General features: G+C 45.4%; 1 protein-coding gene across 3 annotated transcripts in view; it reads right to left on the reverse strand.

Moving 5' to 3' along the window:
* LOC130599146 (zinc finger SWIM domain-containing protein 6-like) overlaps window positions 1–23,485 on the reverse strand; it is a 141,369-nt gene extending 117,884 nt beyond the window's left edge. For 2 of the 3 annotated variants that reach the window (XM_057409389.1, XM_057409387.1), the window contains exons 1-2: window positions 22,971–23,485; window positions 21,979–22,060 (exon numbers count right to left, since the gene is read on the reverse strand). In XM_057409389.1, coding sequence (XP_057265372.1) covers window positions 21,979–22,060; window positions 22,971–23,423 — 535 coding nt within the window. In that variant the 5' untranslated portion in view covers window positions 23,424–23,485. The remainder of the gene's footprint in view (window positions 1–21,978; window positions 22,061–22,970) is intronic. The other variant, XM_057409388.1, reaches the window with a different exon arrangement.
* Between the last annotated feature and the right edge of the window lie 6 nt (window positions 23,486–23,491).

A 23,491-nucleotide genomic window follows, 5' to 3' on the forward strand; every position in this document is an offset into this window, starting at 1 on the left:
TATTGTGAGCTAAAACAGACCTGGTACTTGCATCCCAAATCTGTAAGAGATTCAACTTGATGGAAACCTATCAAATCACTGTACAAACTCTGAAGCTCTTCTGGGATGCACTCAGCAGAAATTGTGTGGTAAAAGTAATTTCATGAGTCCCAGCTCCCAGTCTGCACACAATTATATCTTTAAAGATTGATACACTTAAAGAGACTACCACATGAACTAAACCTGCTATCCACACAGCGTAGCTGACACGAACTCTGGCCTGAATTCAGATAGCGTGAAGTGGCTAAAAGTACATGAACAATTTCAGTAGTAATAGTAGCTATCTGAACCAGTCTGACCTTTTCCTCCCGTCTTCAGAATCTAAAATCCAAGAGTTGTCTGAGACTTCGCTACTAGGTCAAACAACCTTGTATAACTTCACACCTCCTGCAGCAACAAAGACTGTGCAAAGGCACAGCTGGTGGCACATTCATCGCTCTGCAGAAACTGTGCTATGGACAGTCCCCCAGCAGTGACTGTAAGTAATCCGCAGAACTTTACCCCCCCAGTGGAAAGGAGTCAGCTGTCTTGAGGAGGTGAGAGATGAAGGTCTGATGAGAGCAAACAGCAGTGAGCAGCTGAAGCACAGCAGCTCCTGGCTGCACACCCACAGGCGACATTCTCACCTCCAGCTGGTGCGAGGGTATTTACGTAATGCCTCTGGAGGGCTTTGGCAAGGATGGCAAGTGCAAGCCAGGATTCCTGAACCAGTTCTACAGAGTTCTGAACCTGTGAGCAAATCCATGTGCAAATACCTAGGTACTTTCTTCTGGGGTTTGGTGGTTGACCTTTCCACTCAACCCCAGAGCCCTGATGGGAACATCCACTCTGGGCTCTCTGCTCACCTAACAAAACATCAATCCCAGTAAGGTTTAAGTCTGGCAGGTTTGAGGAGGTTCACGCAATTGCAATGCACAAAAATCCCAAGTTTCACCCTCTTAAATGCCTTTCCAATAAAATAATGCTTTTTCACTGAGGCAAAAGAAGTTTTCCCCAGATTGAAGACAAAACATACTCATTTATAACTTAAAATCCTTCTTCTAGACTAACCTGAAACTGTGTCACAATCTTGGATTTCTGCAAATATAGTAATTACAGCACATGTCCAAGCATAGCAGATGACAGAACTTAAGATTTTCATGAAGACAAAAGGAAGCCTACAAGCACTGCTCCTCTCCTCTTGCCCAGCTCAGGACCCGTAAGCCTTCATTCTTTCTGGGGTAGTACTTATTACACTGAATACAACTTACACAAGCTTCAAAATGAAACACTTCTGTTTTATTTGACTGTGTTTAAAGAACCTCTTGCATTACTCATGGGAATTGCTCTTTCTCCTATTTGTTCACTTCATGTGAGCAACAGCACTGTGCGTATGTCCTGGGTTCAGCAGTAGCAGTAGCAGTCATGTTTTTTTTTCCTTTGTGTTAACTGGTGCAGTGCTGTGTTTTGACTTCTAGTTTGAGAACAGTGTTGGTGAAGCCGATGTTGTCGGTTGTTGCTAAGTGATGTTTACCCTGACCAAGGACTCTGTGAGGCTCATGCTCTGCCAGGGAGGAGGGGAAGCTGTGAGGAAGCAGAGACGGGGCGCCTGACCCGGGCTAGCCGGGGAGGTATTCCATACCACAGCACGTCATGCCCGGGTGGGGGGTAACTGGGAGTTACCCGGAAGGACAGGAGCTTCCGGGTGGAACTCGTTTTCTTGGCCGGTGGTATCGTATTCTCTTCCCTTGTTATTTTCCCTTATCATTGTTTTAGCTGATAGTAGCGGTGGTGATTTGTTGCTGGACTGTTCTTGTCTCAACCCGTAGGAGTTGCACTCTCTCGATCCTCCTCCCCGTTCCTCCGGGAGCGGGGAAGGGGAGAGCCCCAGTGCAGGGGGGGGGGAGACGGACACGGACCTTGATTGTTATCAGCTCGGCACCACTCACTGGGAGTGAGTGAACAAGTTACCTGACTGGGTTTAAACCACGACAGTTCTTTTTGGCGCCCAACGTGGGGCACGAGGGGTTGAGATAAGAACAGATCTGACTGGATTGATAGTCACTCGTCACAATGCTGATTTATTGGCTCTCAAGGTTTTTCCTCTTGATCTCACAGTTTCAGTATACCATATCTTACGTCCATCCGGTATTGGCTGTATTAGTGTTTTTCAAGTGTGGGGCTTGGGCTAAGGTTTTTATCCCAATGTACTTTATGGTAATGACTTGTAATACAATAGAATCATTGATCATGAAACTGATCTGGTTTCTGTTCCCAGTGTGGTCACCACCTTTATACTTTGGGAGGTATATGATGGAGGTGCTTAGCAATTACACATCTTTTTTCTCCTTCTCAGGTGCTCAACCTGTGAAGGAGACATCCTTTTACCCTCCTAGTCGTCCCCCCAGACCATTTACATTTGAGAGTTTTGAATTTTTTTGAATGGCCTTTTAATGCTGTTGAGACTTGTTTGCTGATGGTGATGGGAATCACCATGCTAACACGCATACAGAGTGTGTTTTGCCCACTACTGATTTCAAGAGTTAAGCAGATTCAGGTTTGGGTCTTGTCTGGGGTCAAACGACGATGTAGGAGGACCGAGAGATTTTCCCAGAGGCTGGACAGCCATGAGTGGCAGGGTGTGTGGGATAGTATGGGCAAGTATCTAGGTCAGTGGGCCCCTCCAGTATTTTGGAATTTCACTACCGAACAACTGCAAAATCCAGAAGAATTAGTAAAACACTTAAATGAGGTGTGTGGTCATTCTGGCCATACCAGAGATGGACAAATCACGGCAACGTGCTGGGGCTTGGCCTATGCTTACAGGGCCTTGTTCAACACTATCCAGCACCTTCAAAAGGAAAAGAATGTCGGCGGATTTGAGGGCAAAGCGACAGTCGCTACTCAAACTTTGGCTGCAATGAACTGCGCAGCTACCCCAGTGGCAAGTACAGCAGCTGCTCAAACTTCAACTGCAACAGACAGCGCGGTTACCCCAGCTCCAAGCACGGTAGCTACACCACCCCCAGCAACAAGTACAGTCGCTACTCAAACCACAGTGATAATCACTGCAGCCAAACCAGAGGACCAATTCGTACCAATATCAGTTGCCCCTGTACGCAAGAGAACAAGCAAAAAGGAGGCAAAAAGGGTGAAGCGAGATGAAGAACCAATGAATTCACCACCCGGTCCAGAATCTGATCAGGAGTCATCCTCACATGACGAAGAAGAAGAAGAAGAAGAAGAAGAGGTAACTTCTCGACCTCGGACCTCAACCGAGCTGCGGAATATGCGAAAAGATTTTACCCGTCAACCAGGGGAGCACATCATCACCTGGTTACTCCGATGCTGGGACAATGGGGCCGATGGTCACGAACTAGAAGGTACAGAAGCCAAGCAGCTGGGATCACTTGCTAGAGAAGGGGAAATTGACAAAGCAATTGCAAGAGAGAAAAAGTCCCTCAGCCTTTGGAGGAGGCTCTTGGCAGCTGTGAAAGAAAGGTTTCCGTACAAGGACGATGTTACGAGTCGTTCGGCCAAGTGGACTACTATAGACAAAGGCATCCAGCCTCTGAGGGAATCGGCCATCGTAGAGATGATCTATCACATCAAGCCGAATAACGGGGATACACCTATAGATCCAGATGAAGTTGAATGTACACGACCCATGTGGCGAAAACTTACACGGAATGCACCGTCATCATATGCCCATTCATTGGCAACAGTGACCTGGAATGACATAGTACCACTAACAGTGGATGAAATGGTTCATAAACTCCGAGAGTTCGAAGACAATCTCACTCCTTCCATCATCTCAGCTGTGAAAAAACTGTCCCAGGACCTCGACAAATTGAGGGACGATGTATCTGATTTATCCAGCTCCTCACGTGTACCAACACACGTCTCAGCTATTAACAAAAGACGTCCTATTATTCAAGAGAGGAGATACAGAAGGTATACGCCACGGGGTACCCTATGGTTTTACCTGCTGGATCACGGAGAAGACATGACAAAGTGGGATGGAAAACCTACTTCAGCTTTGGAGGAAGGGGTGAGTGAACTGAAGAGGGGAGCAAGGGCCAAGACTGATCGTCCCATGAGAGCTACGGCTTCAGTCTCTGGTGAGCAGTTTCCCAGATGGAGTGGAAGAGCTGATTTTACTCCAGCTCCTGTGATAACGAAGAATAATCCCTTTCAACACGACTTAAGTGTCCAATGCTGTGACGACCATTAGAGGGGCCCTGCCTCCAGCCAGGTGGAGGTAGGGGACAATCGGATTTACTGGACTGTGTGGATCAGATGGCCTGGCACATCAGTCCCACAGAAGTATAAGGCTCTAGTAGATACCGGTGCACAGTGTACCCTGATGCCATCAAGCTGTCAAGGGGTGGAACCCATCTATATTTCTGGAGTAACAGGAGGATCCCAAGAGTTGACTGTGCTGGAGGCTGAAATCAGCCTGACTGGGAGGGAGTGGCAAAAGCACCCTATTGTGACTGGTCCAGAGGCTCCATGCATCCTCGGCATAGACTACCTCAAGAGAGGGTACTTCAAAGACCCAAAAGGGTACCGGTGGGCTTTTGGTATTGCTGCTTTGGAGACTGAGGAAATTGAGCAGCTGTCCACCTTGCCTGGTCTCTCAGAAGATCCCTCTGCTGTGGGGTTGCTGAAAGTTGAAGAACAACAAGTGCCAATTGCGACCACAACAGTGCACCGGCGGCAATATCGCACCAACCGAGACTCCCTGATTCCCATCCATCAGCTGATCCGTAGACTGGAGAGTCAGGGGGTGATCAGCAGGACCCGCTCACCCTTCAATAGCCCCATATGGCCAGTGCGAAAGTCTGAGAATGGAGACTAACAGTAGACTATCGTGGCCTGAATGAAGTCACACCACCATTGAGTGCTGCCGTACCGGACATGCTAGAACTTCAGTATGAACTAGAGTCAAAGGCAGCCAAGTGGTATGCCACGATTGATATTGCCAATGCATTTTTCTCCATTCCTTTGGCAGCAGAGTGCAGGCCACAGTTTGCTTTTACTTGGAGGGGTGTCCAGTTCACTTGGAACCGACTGCCCCAGGGGTGGAAACACAGCCCTACCATTTGCCATGGACTGATCCAGACTGCACTGGAACAGGGGCAAGCTCCAGAACACCTGCAATACATTGATGACATTATTGTGTGGGGCGATACAGCGGAAGAAGTCTTTGAGAAAGGGAGGAAAATAATCCAAATCCTGCTGAAAGCCGGTTTTGCCATAAAACGGAGTAAGGTCAAGGGACCTGCACAGGAGATTCAGTTTTTGGGAATAAAATGGCAAGATGGACGTAGACAGATCCCCACAGATGTGATCAACAAGATAACAGCAATGTCTCCACCAACTAATAAGAAAGAAACGCAAGCTTTCTTGGGTGCAGTGGGGTTCTGGAGAATGCACATCCCAAATTACAGTTCGATTGTAAGCCCTCTCTATCATGTGACCCGGAAGAAGAATGATTTTAAATGGGGCCCTGAGCAGCAACAAGCCTTTGAGCAAATTAAACGCGAGATAGTTCATGCAGTAGCCCTTGGACCAGTCCGGACTGGGCCAGATGTAAAAAATGTGCTGTACACTGCAGCTGGGGAGAACGGTCCTACCTGGAGCCTCTGGCAGAAAGCTCCAGGGGAGACTCGAGGTCGACCCCTCGGCTTTTGGAGTCGGGGATACAAAGGATCTGAGGCCAGCTATACCCCAACTGAGAAAGAGATACTGGCAGCGTATGAAGGGGTTCGAGCTGCTTCGGAAGTGATTGGCACTGAAGCACAGCTCCTCCTGGCACCCCGGCTGCCCGTGCTGGGCTGGATGTTCAAAGGCAGGGTCTCCTCTACACATCATGCAACTGATGCTACATGGAGTAAATGGGCTGCACTAATTACACAACGAACTCGAATAGGAAATCCCAGTCGTCCAGGCATTCTAGAAGTCATCATGGACTGGCCAGAGGGCAAAGATTTCGGAATGTCACCAGAGGAGGAGGTGGTGCGTGCTGAAGAGGCCCCACCATATAATAAACTGTCAGAAAGTGAAAAGCAGTATGCCTTGTTTACTGATGGCTCTTGCCGTATTGTGGGAAAGCATCGGAGATGGAAGGCAGCTGTATGGAGTCCTGGACGACAAGTTGCAGAAACTGCTGAAGGAGAGGGTGAATCGAGTCAATTTGCCGAGGTGAAAGCCATCCAGCTGGCCCTGGACATTGCTGAACGAGAAAAGTGGCCAGTACTTTATCTCTATACTGACTCATGGATGGTGGCAAATGCCCTGTGGGGGTGGTTGAAGCAATGGAAGCAGAACAACTGGCAACGCAGAGGTAAACCCATCTGGGCTGCTGCACTGTGGAAAGATATTGCTGCCCGGGTGCAGAACCTGGTGGTGAAGGTACGTCATGTAGATGCCCATGTACCCAAGAGTCGGGCCACTGAGGAACACCAGAACAACCAACAAGTGGATAAAGCGGCTAAGATTGAAGTGGCTCAGATGGACTTAGATTGGCAACATAAAGGTGAATTATTTCTGGCCCGGTGGGCCCATGACACTTCAGGCCATCAGGGCAGAGATGCAACATACAGATGGGCCCGTGACCGAGGGGTGGACTTAACAATGGACACTATTGCCCAGGTTATTCATGAGTGTGAAACATGTGCTGCAATTAAACAAGCCAAGCGGTTAAAGCCTCTTTGGTATGGAGGACGATGGTTGAAGTATAAATATGGGGAGGCCTGGCAGGTTGACTATATCACACTGCCACCAACCCGCCAAGGCAAGCGCCATGTGCTTACCATGGTGGAAGCAACCACCGGGTGGCTGGAAACATACGCTGTGCCCCATGCCACTGCCCGGAACACTATCCTGGGCCTTGAGAAACAGATTTTGTGGCGACACGGCACCCCAGAGAGAATTGAATCAGACAATGGGACTCATTTCCGGAATAACCTTATAGATATTTGGGCCAAAGAGCATGGCATTGAGTGGGTATATCACATCCCCTACCATGCACCAGCCTCTGGGAAAATCGAACGGTACAATGGGCTGTTAAAAACTACACTGAGAGCGATGGGTGGGGGAACTTTCAAGCATTGGGATACACATTTACCAAAGGCCACCTGGTTGGTCAACACCAGAGGATCTGCCAACAGGGCTGGCCCAGCCCAGTCAGAACTTTTACATATTGTAGAGGGGGACAAAGTTCCCGTGGTGCATATGAAGAATTTGCTGGGGAAGACAGTCTGGGTTATTCCTGCTTCAGGTAAAGGCAAACCCACTCGTGGGATTGCTTTTGCTCAGGGACCTGGATATACTTGGTGGGTAATGCGGGAAGATGGGGAAGTCCGATGTATACCTCAAGGGGATTTGATTTTAGGGGAAAACAGCCAGTGAACTCAATTGTATGCTGTTGCCTGCTGTGTAATGCTTTTATAGCCCATCAACTAGATGTCTCCAGGTCACCAGCGACTGGCCCTGACTTCCCTCCAGCCATCATCCCAACAGAGAATGAACTTGGAACATCATGGACCGAATGGACTCGGCAGCATTATAGGGATTGGTCCATGCACTAAGAAAATGATTTTTTCCTCTTGGTCTGTATGTATATGGATGTATATATGTGGGAGAGCGATGGTGTATTGAAAATGTGGGATCTGAGCACGACGTGAATGGTATGGAATAAGGGGTGGATAATCTCCTGGGTTCAGCAGTAGCAGTCATGTTTTTTTTTCCTTTGTGTTAACTGGTGCAGTGCTGTGTTTTGACTTCTAGTTTGAGAACAGTGTTGGTGAAGCCGATGTTGTCGGTTGTTGCTAAGTGATGTTTACCCTGACCAAGGACTCTGTGAGGCTCATGCTCTGCCAGGGAGGAGGGGAAGCTGTGAGGAAGCAGAGACAGGGTGCCTGACCCGGGCTAGCCGGGGAGGTATTCCATACCACAGCACGTCATGCCCGGGGTGGGGGGTAACTGGGAGTTACCCGGGAGGACAGGAGCTTCCGGGTGGAACTCGTTTTCTTGGCCGGTGGTATCGTATTCTCTTCCCTTGTTATTTTCCCTTATCATTGTTTTAGCTGATAGTAGCGGTGGTGATTTGTTGCTGGACTGTTCTTGTCTCAACCCGTAGGAGTTGCACTCTCTCGATCCTCCTCCCCGTTCCTCCGGGAGCGGGGAAGGGGAGAGCCCCGGTGCAGGGGGGGGAGACGGACACGGACCTTGATTGTTGTCAGCTCGGCACCACTCACTGGGAGTGAGTGAACAAGTTACCTGACTGGGTTTAAACCACGACAGCGTAGCTCAATACCCTGTTTCGAACAGCCCATTTTCCCTGATTCTATCTGTCTTCAAAATAGCAAAGAGGAAGTAGGAGTAGAAGTGGAGTGGTTAAAAGACAGCCATGAAACCACACTAACTGGCACAAAAATGGAAAGACTGATCATTCTCTTAAATGGACAAGAGTCCAAGTTGGTACTTCTTTAACAAACCTGGCTTGCAGAAATCATAACCAGGTTACGAGAGTACACATCAAACACTTGTGATCAGCCTAACACATGATTTGACAGAAGGAAGCCATCTAATTTCGTAAGACTGTCAGCAGTGCAGCAGTGGAGCCGGAAAGATACCAGACTAAGTAACTTCACCTTCCTCAAACGGAAATATTTCTTTCAGGAGCCTGGATAAACATGTACAGTAAGCACCACCGGCAGAGGTCAGGAAGGAACTAGACACTTGAATCAGGGTCACGCAAACCCCCTTCCAGCAGGAGACAACCAGGAGAGGTTGTGTACCCCACTTTAAGCTCTGTACAACTTAAGCACGTGGCCTCTCCCTCATGCATGACAGCCACAACGTTTAAGCAAAGCCATAGGAGGGCTTTAGCAAGTAAGCAACTCAGATCAGTCCTTCTGCATGAAAGCAGGCTACTGCTTAAAGCAAGCCAGTAATAAGCTTTAATCTCCCCCAGAGCAAGCAGTTGAGAAAGCCAAAGCATCCTTTCCCAGACAGGCCCACATAAAGCTCTGTGAAATCTCTCTTTATGGTAAAGGGAAGCCATTTCTGCCCTGAAAATGAACTCATCTGCACTGTGAAGTGTGCAACAGGGCTTCCAATGCACTTTTTCCCTCCACCAGTTATAGGCAAGCTTAGTTCTGCATTAGTTAGGTCCATCTGGAATAGATCACACATCACCTTTGAGTCCTGAAAACTGATCATTTCAGTAAATACACCTCACTTAGCAGAGCAGCTGTCTGTCATTTAGCTTCCACACTAAGCAAGTTATACAAAAGCAACAACATTCTGCTCAATTGCTGTTCTACTTGGGGAAGCAATAATGATACTGGAACCCCACAAAGCTATTTTAGACTCTCACTGAGGTCCATATCAAACGTACTTGGTTTAAAAGCAATAAGGGTTTTTTCCCTTCTATGTGCCAGCCCTACCAACTTAGCTTGAGATCTCAGAGTTATGCTACATCATTTTCTTCTCAGGCATTGCTACCAGTAATAAAGACTATGCAAGGCAACTGAAATCTCTGCTACACCACCACAACCCTACAGCCTCCAGTGAGACTGCTGAGTTGCAACAGATCCAAGAAGCAAAGAGGAGACTCCAGCTTGTTCTTAGCTATGTTGGCTCAGCAGACATAACCAGACAAAAAGCTGTGAACACTTAGTTTAGCAATTGAAGTCAACAGCTATGAAAGAAAACAAACATCAAACACATTATTTGGTCACCAAACTACTGCACAGTAAACAGAAAAATTGCCTGGAAAATCTATGATATATGCAAGTATGCTGAAGCTCAGCGCCATCTCAAAAGAAGGGCAAAGATATGAAATTTGAAGGCAGAAAGCACCTTTTGTAACACCTATGCAGACAGGGAGACATGATTATGTACAGCTGGAGTAAGCAGTTAGGTATTTACTTCCCCTTTCCTGTACTCTTGAAAGATTTGTCTGGTTTCTTTTAACCACTTCAGTGTGAGAGGTACTCATCACTTGGCCAAGGTTTTGTAAGACACTGTGGATGAAGAGATGTGAAAGACTGCTCACTTAGAGGCCCAACACACAGCCTGGGCTCAGGAAGGGCCCATGATGGGCTCTCTGGAACAAACAGGCCACCTTCTGCCACAGGTGAATTCCAAGATAAAGCAGCTATCTCCTTTCCTCAAGCAGCAGTCAGGTCTTCATGGTCACTGTAAGCCAGTCTAAGTGCAACTGACACAGAAAGAAGCCCTGCCCTTCTCAGTGACCCCCTCTTGCAATCTCCTTTCCCTTGAATCAACAGTAGCATTTTCTCAGCCAATAAGCCAGGTAAAACTCACCCAGCAAGATCTGACTTCATAAGCAGGCCAGTTTTCTGGCTCACCATGCAGCTCCACAAGCCCTGGCACAAGTTGCAAGCTTGAGAACTGCAGCGTCCCTTTGCCAGCAGCCTGCATTTAAACCAGCCTAAAGCAACCAAGTAACTTCAGGGTGAATAACACACAGTGGTCTTCACAGTGGGTGAAGTTTGTAAATGACAATCATGAGAAAATAAATTTCCAAAATATGAGTTTGTAAGCATAGGCACACACATTTTCTTTTCTAAGAGTTACACAATGAGGCACAGAGCAGTAAATGAGTCACAGCGCAGCAAATGAGTCAGTTATTTAATTTACCATATTCATGACAAATATTTCACAATGGAAAACATTTATTTTGATAGGCCTGTGTTATAGTCCATCCTTGAAAGAGTTCACCAAGTGACAAGAGAGCAAGTCTGCTGGAATGGGTTCTTAGAGGACGACCCCTGTGCTCACAGTCCTGCTGTGTGCTGCTCTACCGGTGCGTTTCGTCAGGGCAGCAGGCTTGGCCAACCAGGAATGTCCGTCCCTAGAAGGAGGGATGGGCAAAAGTGATAACACTGCTAAACTGTAACTGGAAATACAGTTTCAACTTCTCTCACAGGAAAGGTTTATGGCCTTTGTAATTTATAATCTTTGTCAGGCAACCTAAGGTTACCAGCCTAGGAAAGAAGATAGACATGAGGCTTGTATTTTAGCCTTGAACCTGTGCTTACAAAGAACGTAGAATACTGGCCTTAGCCTTTGATCACCCCACTACCTTTACAACAAAGCAGAAGTTTTGCAGGCCTGTGCAAGAGCCTCTGAACAGCAAGACATGCACAGCTCAAGCCAATGGAGGCCCTGTACCACTGTACCAGCATGCCCATGTCAAGGCTGGTAAGTTGTAACCACCACACCAGACACTGTTAAGACACCTACAACACACATTACTAACAAATCCCAGAGCAGTCCCCTGCTCACAAACATGTATTCGTTCCTGCTGGAAAGCAAACTGACCAAAGATCCAGCAGTGCTTATGCCTGAGGAGGAGCTGCTCGGAGCTGAGAGCAAGGTGCAAGGGCTCTGTGGGGGACAAGCCCATCAAAGGCCTCTCCAGCCTGTGCTGAACGTGCTTCTGGCAACTTCAACACTGCTTGTAAGCACTACTGATGAAGATTAAATTGCAGGCTACCTCCACAGCAGTCCCACTCCACACCACACTGAAAACATACCCTTCCCACTCTACTGCTGGCATTTCAAACCAGCATCAGCTACAATACTGACTGCAGTGATGGATCTGCTCTTTCTGCCCTGTTCACTCACACCCATCCCCAGGCCCAGGACATTCATTTCTCCACTAAGGCTGAACACGGTGTTACCCCTCCCAGGCTGCTGGCCCAAAACACAGCTACAGATAGCCACCCATGCCTACCAATCAAGCTACAGGCCTGCTAAGCTAATATGCAGGGTTCTTTTTGCACTCTTATGCTGCTGACTCTCCCACCTCGTTCACCTATTAACTTTTGCCTGAGGGGGTTATGTTGTATCACACTACCTGTCCCATATCACCACCACCTCGCTCCCACAGCCAAGTCACTGAGCACGCCAAGGCCCTTGCCTGGAATGTGGTTCTGCCATTGGGCCTTTGCTGGTTCCAGTGCAGTATTATACTGGGACGGCTCTCACCAAGGTCTCCAGAGGAGATCTTTTCTGGATGTGTTTCAGGTTTTGGATTCCTGTACCTTTCAACACTTCTATAAATCAATGATTCCTCTCCCAGAACTTTAGACTTTTACTGGCTTTTGTGGTTTTCTTTTACTTCCTAAAATCACAGTTCAGTGTCTCATTGTGCAGTCATCCTCCTCTGCTTCCTTTCAATAGACATTTCTCAACACTTTATCTCTACTTCTTAACTTCCTTTTGTTATTCAAGGAGGGAGGGGAAGCTGGACCTCATAACAGGCACAATTCACTGAAGTCCATGCCCATGATTCACATCTTTCCATTCATCCAGTCTAACATTTCACTAGCTCCCATTTCACACTTTGAGTAATCAGGAAGTAGCAGCTTTGATCTTTTACTGCCATCTTCCTACTTTTCAGCTTACTGTACACCCTAGGAATATTCAGGTGCCTAACCACATCAGCACCCTTCCTTGTCCCCCCATGCATATACAAGTACTTCCTCTTGAACCAAATTAAACTTTGGATCTCTTAGTTACCGAGATTACAATGCTCACATTTGTTCTACATTTCCCATCTTTACCATTTATCTTTGACCACTACCAATGACAAGTTTGTCTTCCACATGGCCTCTTCTTAGCCACAGGAAAAAATTCTCCAGTCCTCTTGATCAACATTGTAGCAACTCAGACAGATCTCTTCCTCCTTCCTCTTCCTACCTTTGTCTAATAAAGCTATGCATCACGCTTCATCAGATTCCTGTCTTTCCTCACTGCACCCCCCATCCATATTCCCAGGTCAGCACCGTATACAGCCCTGGGAAAAAAAAAAATAAACAAACAAAAAACAAACAAAACCCCTCTGTTGTTTGCAAGGTTGGATACCACAGATACTCACTACTGTGGGAAAAAAAAAAAAGAAAACATGTCTCCTCTTTTTGCAATATATAGTGCTTAAAATTAAGCTATTTATTGCCTGTCGAGGAGAATTAAGCCACAGTTTCACTATGGCTTACAGTAAAAGTAATTCAGTGATATCCTATGATCTTACCAACGTACATTTAACTATGAATAAATCCATTTCAAGCATTTGTACAAAATGAAGTCAATGGTTTTACCACTGTAATGACTGAGCCGCCGTGACTCAACAGAACAGGAGCTTCTGCTTCTGATAAAGTACCATCTGACAAACACCCTTCAAATAGGAAGCGCTTTCTGACAAACAGAGTGTTTCCTTTGTGCGTCAAACACCTTATTTATAAAGCTGAAATGGGGACATAAGTTGAAAAGAGAGCCCAAGAGAACACCCACTCGGTAACTTTAAACATATTATATGATTTCAAAAGCCAAAAGCTCAGTTAGTTTTGCCCACCTGTTTCATGTTGCAGGACAGAATATATCAGCTTCCCTGACTTGACTAATACCCTCACAGGATAGACCATGTAGAGGAAGTCGTCATTCAGGCTATATCCTCCCTAAAATACACTCCTTCAGGATCTACTGAGGTCTTTGACCTTTACCTTAACTCAGAAATCACCACTGCCCCACTTACCTTCCTAGTCTCTCATCTATAAAGGTCAAAGCATTTGCCACCTCCCTTCTCTTCAAGTACATCTTATTCAATGATCCAAACTCTTGTTTACTCCTAAGTACTTCTTCACTCCTGCCATCAAATAGCCACTTGTATTTATTATCTACCTAATTAGAAATCAAGCCTGTAAATTATTGCCAGGATACATGACAATATAAAGTTTGATCACTGAAAATTTGTCAGTAAAAATAACTTGTATGCTGCTTCTTAATTTTTTAAGTAGCACTAATTGGGTTATTCTCAGCTTCTTTACCCAATCAAACTGCCACAGCATCTGTTACATCCAGTCTCATTCCTAGTCACTGCCCTCCATTTATACGTTAGTAGCAAATTTAGCTGAAGTTAGCTCTTAATTCATGCATTTAGATGTCATCAGTAAAGCTGCACAGTGGCTCTCACACAAATCATGGCTTGCAGTAACAAAGCTAAATAACAGCTACATATTTTAGCTCATCCTCATGCCTCTGCTCTAGAAGCAGCAAAACTGAAGTTTCATGCTTTTGGGTAATACAGCTAAATACAGGCACAGACACAGAATATAATGCACTTGATATTTTAGCCCCAAGATATTAATTGTAGCCAGTGTGCAAGGTTTCAGCTTACAACCTAAATCAATGGAGGAACTGAGACTCATTTTGCATGTACAACAGCAGCAGCACAGCCAGCTGTCCCAGTTGTCATTGGTCATAATGTAGTATTTCAGAATATAAGCATTCCAAGTTTCCTTTTTTTTAGCTAATATATTAAACAATTCATTTAGACTATTGATTTTTCCCTGTTGTTGAACTTTTAAAATCAGCAGACTCAGAAGAATTGTCTTGAAGAAGCATAAGCCATGTTTAATGTGGCCACTGAGGCCAACCTCGTAAATACGTGGATGAGTGTTTAACTAAGACTACTTTTCACCCTCCCAAAGCAGCACATTGTATTCTACAAACAGGAGAAGCAAAATAAGTACTTCACCGAGGCAACTGCTATATAAGTAATCAGTGGGTTACTGTAAGGTTCTCTGCTCAACTTTGCTGAATTGTTCATGTTTTCTAGAAGATTCCAGGAAGATTATCTGTAGTTGTATTTGTTAATGAGTTCTTAATACAAACATTTTATCCGTGGTCCTTTCATAGCCAAAGCTGCAGCTAAATAGCAAAAATGACCAACCACTAAGCAAATGAAACCCTGAAGATGACACTACCTTCATTTATTTATATCTATTTATATCAGTGCTCTATGAAATTTAGGGCAGTCAAAATATCAAAGCTGAATGTAGAAATTAAATACTAACAATAATTACCAAGCTGCTAACAATAATTTAAACTAACAATAACTGTGAAGCTGCTCTTGACAAGGGTAAGCTAGAAGCTGAAAAGAGTCTGTGTTGCCATTATGCCTCGCACACACAGCTGAACACTGCTTTGCAGAGAGAAGGCAAGCCTCTAGCACAGAGCAAGAGGCAAACTTCCGCACATGGAAACAAATCTGAGAGAGCCAGTGCTGGTAAAGGTCTTAACCCAAACCCTCACTTTTAACACAAGTTTAAAAAACACAAAAATAATTAGAATACTCTGTTACAGATTGTAAATTTGTCTCACACATTATAAAACAGCTTATCCAATTTTAAGTGCCTCAATGGTCAAATATCCTTTATTTCATTAGTCAGTATAAATTAAACACCGTAGTCAGCTGTGCAATTCCTGCAGTTTCTGCACTATATTCCCAATACTACCAGCTGTCAGTAACCAGTTAGCAGTTAAACTTGGCATGTGTACAACAAAGTGTCTCATTTCTTAGAAGTCTTACAGCTATGCAACATTTGTTTTTCCCAGCTTTTAAAACAATCCTTTAAATGCAATTAACTTTAGTCAAAAAAAATTATAAAGGTATGTATTAATGCCTACTTTGGTGAAATTTATTCCTACTATGCCATTTTTCCCCACTTAGTTTTCCAATTCCATAATGTATTAAAGGTCTGACACCAATTAATAATGAAAGATGACTTATGTAAACAGGCAGACTGTTAAATAAAGCAGGACAAAAGGTAAGTCACCTGAATTTTTATCACATTAATTCAGCAAATGAGCTTCCAATTTACCCAATCAGCCAGCTCTACTACTGCAAATTTAAACTTACTGACAGGTTTTATTTTATCCTTCCAATTAACATCAGATCTTCCCAATCATTGCCCATGTATTTCCAAAGCAACAATTTCTAGGTTTTTCAAGACTGCCAGATGTACTCACTTGCAACAAGGAATAGGGGTTAGAGTGAAAAAATAACTAAAAAATTTAAAACAACTAAGTGTTGGTTTTCAAAGTGTACGATGGTGTTCATCTCAATTACATTAAAATATACTGTAAACATTGTAAAAGATTCTCCTCTTTCAGAGTTTTCCTTTTTCAGAAGGGTTTAATAAAGCATTGGTAAAAGCCCACACTAGAAGACACTTCGGTCTATACTGAATTATGTCAAACCAGAAAGTCTTTTGTACAGCCACTCAGCTCCCACAGCAGGCCTTTTATCCATTCTAAGTTAACCACTAAAGGAATTCCCTACACTGTAGTTACTATTAGAAGGCTAGACTCCTCTGGTCTGTTTGCAGAATTAAATCAGGAAAAAAAAAACTATTTTAAGATAGGATCTTACATCACAAGTTTTCTAGATTTCCAGGTCTTCAGTAGGAGAGCCAAGGCAACAAAGACTGGATGCGTATTGCTGCTTCACTGGAGGACAGCAGGGTAACGCACCACAAGGGCATCTCATAAATCATAGTAATTGGCATGTAGCTCGAAGGAGAATGCAAACCAGCGTACAGTACCAGCCAACATCCCTAGTGATCCAGGTCACAGAAGGTTACGAAGCCAAGTCAAGGGCTGCAAATGTATCCAGCTGAGGGAAGCATTTTACACAGGTAGTCTTAAATAGCAAACTGAGAGGAAAACCTGGAAGTTCAAGGGGACAGATCTCCCAGAACAACAAGTGCAGTTGTTGGACAGTACTCAAGTATTCACGTGCTGTCAGGCTGATGGCATTCCAAGCAATCAGAATTCACATTAAATCTATACCCTTGCTGCACATGAAAGCTTTTTAAAATTTCAAATTAGCTGCTGTCACACATAGCATATTCATAAATTAGGATGGCTTTTGTCAGTTAAAATAGTGCGGTCCCTTTTTTCCTTTTTTTTTTGTTTGTGGCTTTGCCTTAAAAAAAACAAGAAAAGGAAAAATGCAGTAAATATTAAACCTAATCCCCAAAGAAAAACAACAGTTAAAGAGAAAGAAACTAAAGGGACGTCAGCTGCGTTCCTATACTACCATTAATTTTGCTCCCATTTTGGTACACTACTACAAAGCTTCACAATTTAATCTTGACATAACTAGATTACCCAGACAGGATGTGACATTAAAATTGAACCCGTGCAGACATATCTTAGATATACTTTACCCTTCACCAGTAAAAACTGCTGTACTAATAATACACTATCCACTCAAAGCAGGTTATATTTTTTAAATTAAAACTTTAGCAGAGTCTTAACTAAGGATTCAATTTTAACAAGTCTCTTTAGTTTGTCTAATGATGAATTTTAAATAGTTCCAGCCTACTTTCATGCACAGATTTTGCTTTTAGTTAATTGTTCATCTCTGAAAGTTAGAGTACAGGGATAGAGTGCACACACACAGGTGTCAGCTGCTGGCATGACAACTGGCTCAAATTCAAGAACTGCTACATACCAAAACATCTGATTATCTACAGAGATGGCATTGCTTTCTAACAAGAAAGCAAGTTTGGAGAATGAAAATTGTTTTCTTGGAAGTGAGTAAAGCCTTGAACTTGGGGGGGGGGGGGGGGGAATGAAATACGAGCACTGACCTTAAACAATGAAAAAATTTGTTATGTAAACACAATATAAAACTATTCCATAGAGGATTCCTTGTTCTAAAAACTGTGATGGGAAGTGATTCACAATTCATTTTCTCCTTAAAGCCTAAAATTCTAGAGCAGTATTGACACTGTCCTATTACAATTATCCTACTCTTAAAGGCAGCATAAGGTTTTATTTTTCTACCTTGAAATCACTCTAAAATGTTTACTTTCTCTGCAAATCCAGATTAGGTATTTTTAGAAAGACTGAAAAAGGCAGGAACCAGTTTACAGTCTTCCACATTTAGTAATCTAGTCTTGAAAGCAAGCTTTTTTTCCCTCCCCCTTTTTTCAGGGGTTCCAGAGAAATGATTCAAGGTCAAAGATAGTACATCAGAGCACACAAACTGAAAATAGCTTGAGCATTCCCATAATTAATGCATTGCATTCCAAATCTAACAAGGAAACTAGAACACATTCAGATGTCTCCCTTTCAGGAAGAAATATTTCAAAATTAGTTTACTTTTTTCTGTTCCAGAACTTGGAAACATTCATTGGTAGTTATTTCTTAAAGCGAGCTGAAACTGGAATCAATGAAGATGTTTTTGCAAGACTCTACTAGTCTTGGAACTAAGTCAAAATAAGTCCATCAAAAAGTCAGACATCATTTGTTTACCCCCCTAGCATAATACTGTATTAACAAATTCTGGATTTCTTGCTTTAGTCATACATTCCTAACCAAACCCCAACATCAGGCTGACTGTGGAAGAAACCATGCTTGTTCCTTCAGCATGTCACCAGATCAACCTCTCCTTAGGCAGAGTTTAATACAACCTTTCACCCTTGAAAAGAGATCACTACATGTACCAGAACAATTTGGTATCACAGGACACCAAGAAGTTAATGGAAAACACAGTGCCTACAACTAGGGAGACTTCATTTTGCCACACCACTTTACTTGCGTTATTATTTTTGTAACTATATGCATGTGTCCTACAGGTGTTGTCAACAATAGAAACATACTGCATGGATCAGCAAAGATCATCATGTCTGCTAAAAGGTGCATTTCAACTCATGGCATACAAGCATTTGTGCCAACTTTGCTAATAAAATACTTGGCGTGGTTTTATCAACAGAAAGGTGTTTCACATACTGTTGGCACTCAAACAACTTAACCCAACTTAACCCTGAACGAAGATAAATTACATTTCTTTTGCTTGCTCTCCTATTTCATATTCTTTTGAGTAAAGAGGACTAAAAAGAACAAAAATTATTAACTGGAATCATCATTAATTAAAAGTATCTGAAATTCACTGACTACAATCACATTCCACCAGAATTACATGCAGCAATTACCAACATGGTCTTGCAAAGCTTTCTGTTCTTCCTCATGAAAATATGGCTTCTGCTGGTTTTGAAAGTAATCACCAACTTTCAGCTCTTATTTAAGGCAAAGAAAGGAAAAGTGGGGGGATAATCAGCTGTAAAACTAGATGATAAAAGAATCTCTGAGTCAGAAGGTAAATACTTCTCTTTAAAAGAAAATCAGAAAACAAAAAAAAGAAATCACAAGTCTTTAACTTCATTTACAAATCAAGTCATGTCCAGGGAGCTCCAAGCATTATGCTACACTTGAGAAACTACACTTTTTCTCTAAAAAGTACTCTGGTTACATCCCCCAACCACCTATCACTTAGGAGCTTTAGAAAAACAGATCTGCAGCTGCATGCCGATGATGCTGTTTAACTGAACCATCTCCCACAGACAAGGCAGGTTTCTAGCTCACAATATCAATATTACATTCTAGAGCTGTGCTAAGTGCCAGCCTATCCTCTACACTGTTTTCCTTCCCTAGGAATCTCTTCCCTCCAACTCACTGCCTTGCCATTCATACCTAAGAGGCATGACTACCATGATTATAAAGCCTCATGCTGCCATGGAAAGGACTGTAATGCTTTAAAGGAAGACCCGTGTGAGCAAGCAGGGTCTAGGAAGCAAAGAATACCCAACCTCAAATTACGGACAGACAAGGATACTATAGGAGTACTTCTGTGACATATTAAAAACACTTCAAGTACTTCTGATGTGGATGCAGCTACATCAGTAAAGCTGAGCTTTACAGCACTACATACAGCAAAGGTAGTCTCTGTCTTCCCCCAAGTAAGAAGGGTCACACCAGCAGAGGCACAGGGCTTTTTTCTTCTCCTAGAATAGCTGCATTAAGGGCTCCCGCCAGGTCAAATGTGCTACTGAGGGATCACACCTCTTCCTAACCTTGACAGCCACAGCTGTGACAATACAGTACTGTATACTAATTCAGGACTAACCTCAGAAACCAAATATACACTTCACCATCTAAAAGCGTCTGCTATTTCCTGGCATCTTCACAAATTTGGCCAAATGAAACACAGCCAATTTCTAGTTTTCCTCCCAGATTGTTGTATTTACTCACAAAGTGCTTTCATGTTTAGACTGTAATTTTTACTAAAAATACTTGGTTTGAAATAAATGAAAAACATGTATGGTATAAAAGCTCTGGTTTATGCCATTGAAAAGGGCTGCTTTAGGAGACTGAATTATGTTTGGTTTTGGTTTGTTTTTTTTTCAATTAACTAAAAAAGAAAGTACTTCATATCTAATTGCAATATATCAAAAACTATAAAAACATCAATAAATTAGATGCAAATGAAAATCTGAAGCCAAATTCTTTGGAGAAAATAATATTTCAAAATTAAGTGATGCTAATTATTATGCTAGGACAATATCATTCAACTTCCAAATAGGCTAGTAGACAACTTTACTACTTGATTACTAAGAACATTGTTTATATCACTAATGTGTCATCTTCCTTTAATGTAAGATTTTCTTTTCAGCACACACATGAGATGAAGTTGGAGGGGGGGGCAGTATCACATGAAGATTTTTTTTAGGCTGTGGACACAAGGTTTTGAAGTTTTCCCGCTTGCAATAAGTGGACATGACATAATTGCTTGAATGCTTATTTAGGGATAGGCTGGAAAAAAAGAAAAATTCAGAATGGTTCCATTTAACAACCACTGAACTGAAATTTGTGCTTTTCCCTCAGAAATCAAATCCTGTATTCCCTCTTCATAGTTAATACTTAAGAGTTACAAGTAAAGCTGTTAGAACTGATATGTAATAAAATGTACTTTGTCCAATAACTGCACTTTTCCATAGTACAATAGTAAACATTTACAGAGTTTCCATTACTCATACTGCAAAGCACATGAGTTCACATTTATATGGTCTTTAAACATGCACTTACATAAACTCAACATTACATTTTCCTCAATGCTACATATTCAGACATATTATATGGAACCAATTCCACTCTCTGTTCAATATAATTCACGGCAGGTGAACTGGCTTTAACAGTTGCACCTCTCCGCTGCACAAGGAGTACACTGCCAGCAAGAGAGGGCCCTAATGATACAGCTACCTTCCCAAATTACACAAGAACTTTCCTACAGCAGGATCCAGCCTCTCAAGTGCTCCATGCCTCCCTCGGAGCAGCAGTCAACACTTTAGTTGTATTTATGCATATTTTCTTCCTTCACATTGACCCTTGCCAACATTTCAGAGTGCCCACCCCCTCTTTTGAAGCCATACAAAAAGTTACTTTTTTCCTTTCACAACTACTCACAGAGGCCTATTCCACCACTGAAAGCAAGCAAGGCAAAGCCCACGCTGGGTGTCTGTCTCCTAGAGAAGATTGCATCTTTTATTTATCGCCCCTTGGCTTTATTTTCACAGTGAATTCCTGGCTTAAATGCAATCAGCCAAGAAACCCTCCCTATGTGCACTCCTGTCATTCCTCATCGCTTGCAAACAGAACCAAGTGCAAGCTAAAGGCAAAGGAAAAAAAAAAAAAATAAAAATCTCAGCACTGCCAGCCCAACTAAAAAAGCCCTACTTCTGGTTTTGCCAGACCTGAGGAACCAGAGATGCGCCTCAGACCTTTGGAAAGAGAAATCCAAAAGATGAAACTTAAGAAAGTTAATTAGATTAAAAAAAAAAAAAAAAGTCCCCGTAGGCAGAAGGGAAGGGCACGGAGCCTGGGAGCAGGGACACGGCTCCCCTTCGGGAAAAACTGATGGCACGTTTGCGAGCTGCCCGACAAGTACAACCCGCAGCGGGCAGGACAGAGGGTTTGGGGAAAACAGAGCGGGGGATCCCGACGTCCCCCATAAACACACACACACACCGTGCCGCCGCCGCCAACAAAAGGCGATCAGCAAGCCTCTTTTGTCTGGCTTCCCCTTTTCGGGGGAGGAGGAGGGGAAGCGACAGAAATCGGGGGGGGGGGGGAAGGGACACAAATAAACATGAAAATGAGAACAAAGTGCCCGGGTAGCACAAAGAGCATCACCCACCCGCGGGGGGGGAGCTGTGGGCCGGGGGTGGCTCCCGGATGGGAACTGAGGGGACTCGCCCGGCAGACAGGCCCCCAAAAGTGGAGGGCACCCACCGCTGCAGCCTTTTAAACACAGGCAGGGAGGAGTTAACCCTGGGCGCCCGCAGCGGGTGAAGAGCAGCGGCAGGCGGTGGGGCTTGGGGGGGGGGGGGGGAGGAAAAGAAGGGAAGGATATTGTTCCAGGAGGAGGAAGAGCGGCGCTTCCCTCCCCCCCCCCCCGGTCAAGAAGCAGTCAGCCCAAAGCAACTCCCCCCGCCACAGACCCCCAGGCGGGGTGGATCGCGCTCCCTCCCTCTGGCTCGCCGCCGCCGCCGCGGCTGCCCTAGAAATGCCTTTGTTCGCGGATACCCCCCCGCACACCCGCTGCTGGGGTCTCACTCCGCTTTTATGTCTTTATTTTGGACGGTGGCGCATCCCCCCCCCCCCCCCCCCCGCCGGCCGCCCTTCTGCTGATTCATTTCCACCAGCGGTCCCCCCCGGGATGAGGGGGGTGGCATCTCCTCGCTATTGTGGCTCGGGGTAAAGAGATGACCCGGATTACCGGGGGTGGGCGCTGGAAGAGGGCAGAGCCAAACGAGATTACACGGGCTGGATTACGGGGAGCGGACACGGCGCTCTGATGGGGTGGGGGGGCGAGTTAAAGGGACAGGAGGGGGGCTGCCCGCTCGGGGGCCGCGGCCGTGTCACAGAGGGAGGGAGTTACTCGGTGTCCTGGATGCGAGGTGAAGGAGAACTCTCCCCCCTCCCCACAGCACGGTGCGGAGGAAGGTGGCCGGCCCGCATTACAGCCAAAGAGCGAACGGCCAGTACGGGCCGGCAGCAGGGGGCAGCTCCCCGCCCGCGCTGCCGGACCCTCCGCCAGAGTCTGCCGGGGCAGAGGAAAGGTTCCGGCAGCCGGGACCGTGTAAGGCAGGCAGGCGGGAGGCGTCTCCCCGGACGGCAGACGGGTGACACGCAGCGGGAAACCCTCGGCGGGGGACGCTGGAGGAGCCCTGCCCGGGAGGCGGCGGCCCGGCTCCGGAGCGCGGCCCCGGCCGGTGACTCACCGACTTGCAGGACGTTATCGACGCAGCCGCCGTCAAGCAGAGCGATGCCCCTGCGGAAGGGCAGGCGGTTCTCGTCGGCGGCAGCAGCGGGGTCCGCGGCCCCGCCGGGCGCGGTGGCGACACCCCCGACGACGGCGGCGGGGTCATCTGCGCCGGTGTTGAAGGAGGAGTACATGCAGATCTCCCTCTCACTGCGGGGGAAGGACCAGTAGACGATCCTGCGCTGCACCGGCTCCGGAATCCGCTCGAACCGCTCCTCCACCCGCTGGAACGGCCACTTCTCCGCCACCTTCCGAGCCGCGATGTCCAACAGGGACTCTGGGCTCTGGGTCTTGCCGAGCGGCAGCAGCCCCAGGGCGGCGGCGGCAGCTGCAGAGGAAGGTCCGGCACAGAGCGCCCCGCTGCCGGGTCCGGCGCCGCCCGCCCGCTGTCCCGGCCTGCACGCCGAGCCATAGCCGGGTCTGCAGCAGAGGCGCTTGGCGGGGGGAGGGAGCTGACCACGCTCCGCCATGATCGCGCCG

The sequence above is a fragment of the Pezoporus wallicus genome, unplaced genomic scaffold (assembly GCF_028554395.1).
Source record: "Pezoporus wallicus isolate ANWC-B61680 ecotype Strahan unplaced genomic scaffold, APGP_CSIRO_Pwel_v1 contig_4, whole genome shotgun sequence".
Lineage (NCBI taxonomy): Eukaryota > Metazoa > Chordata > Aves > Psittaciformes > Psittacidae > Pezoporus > Pezoporus wallicus.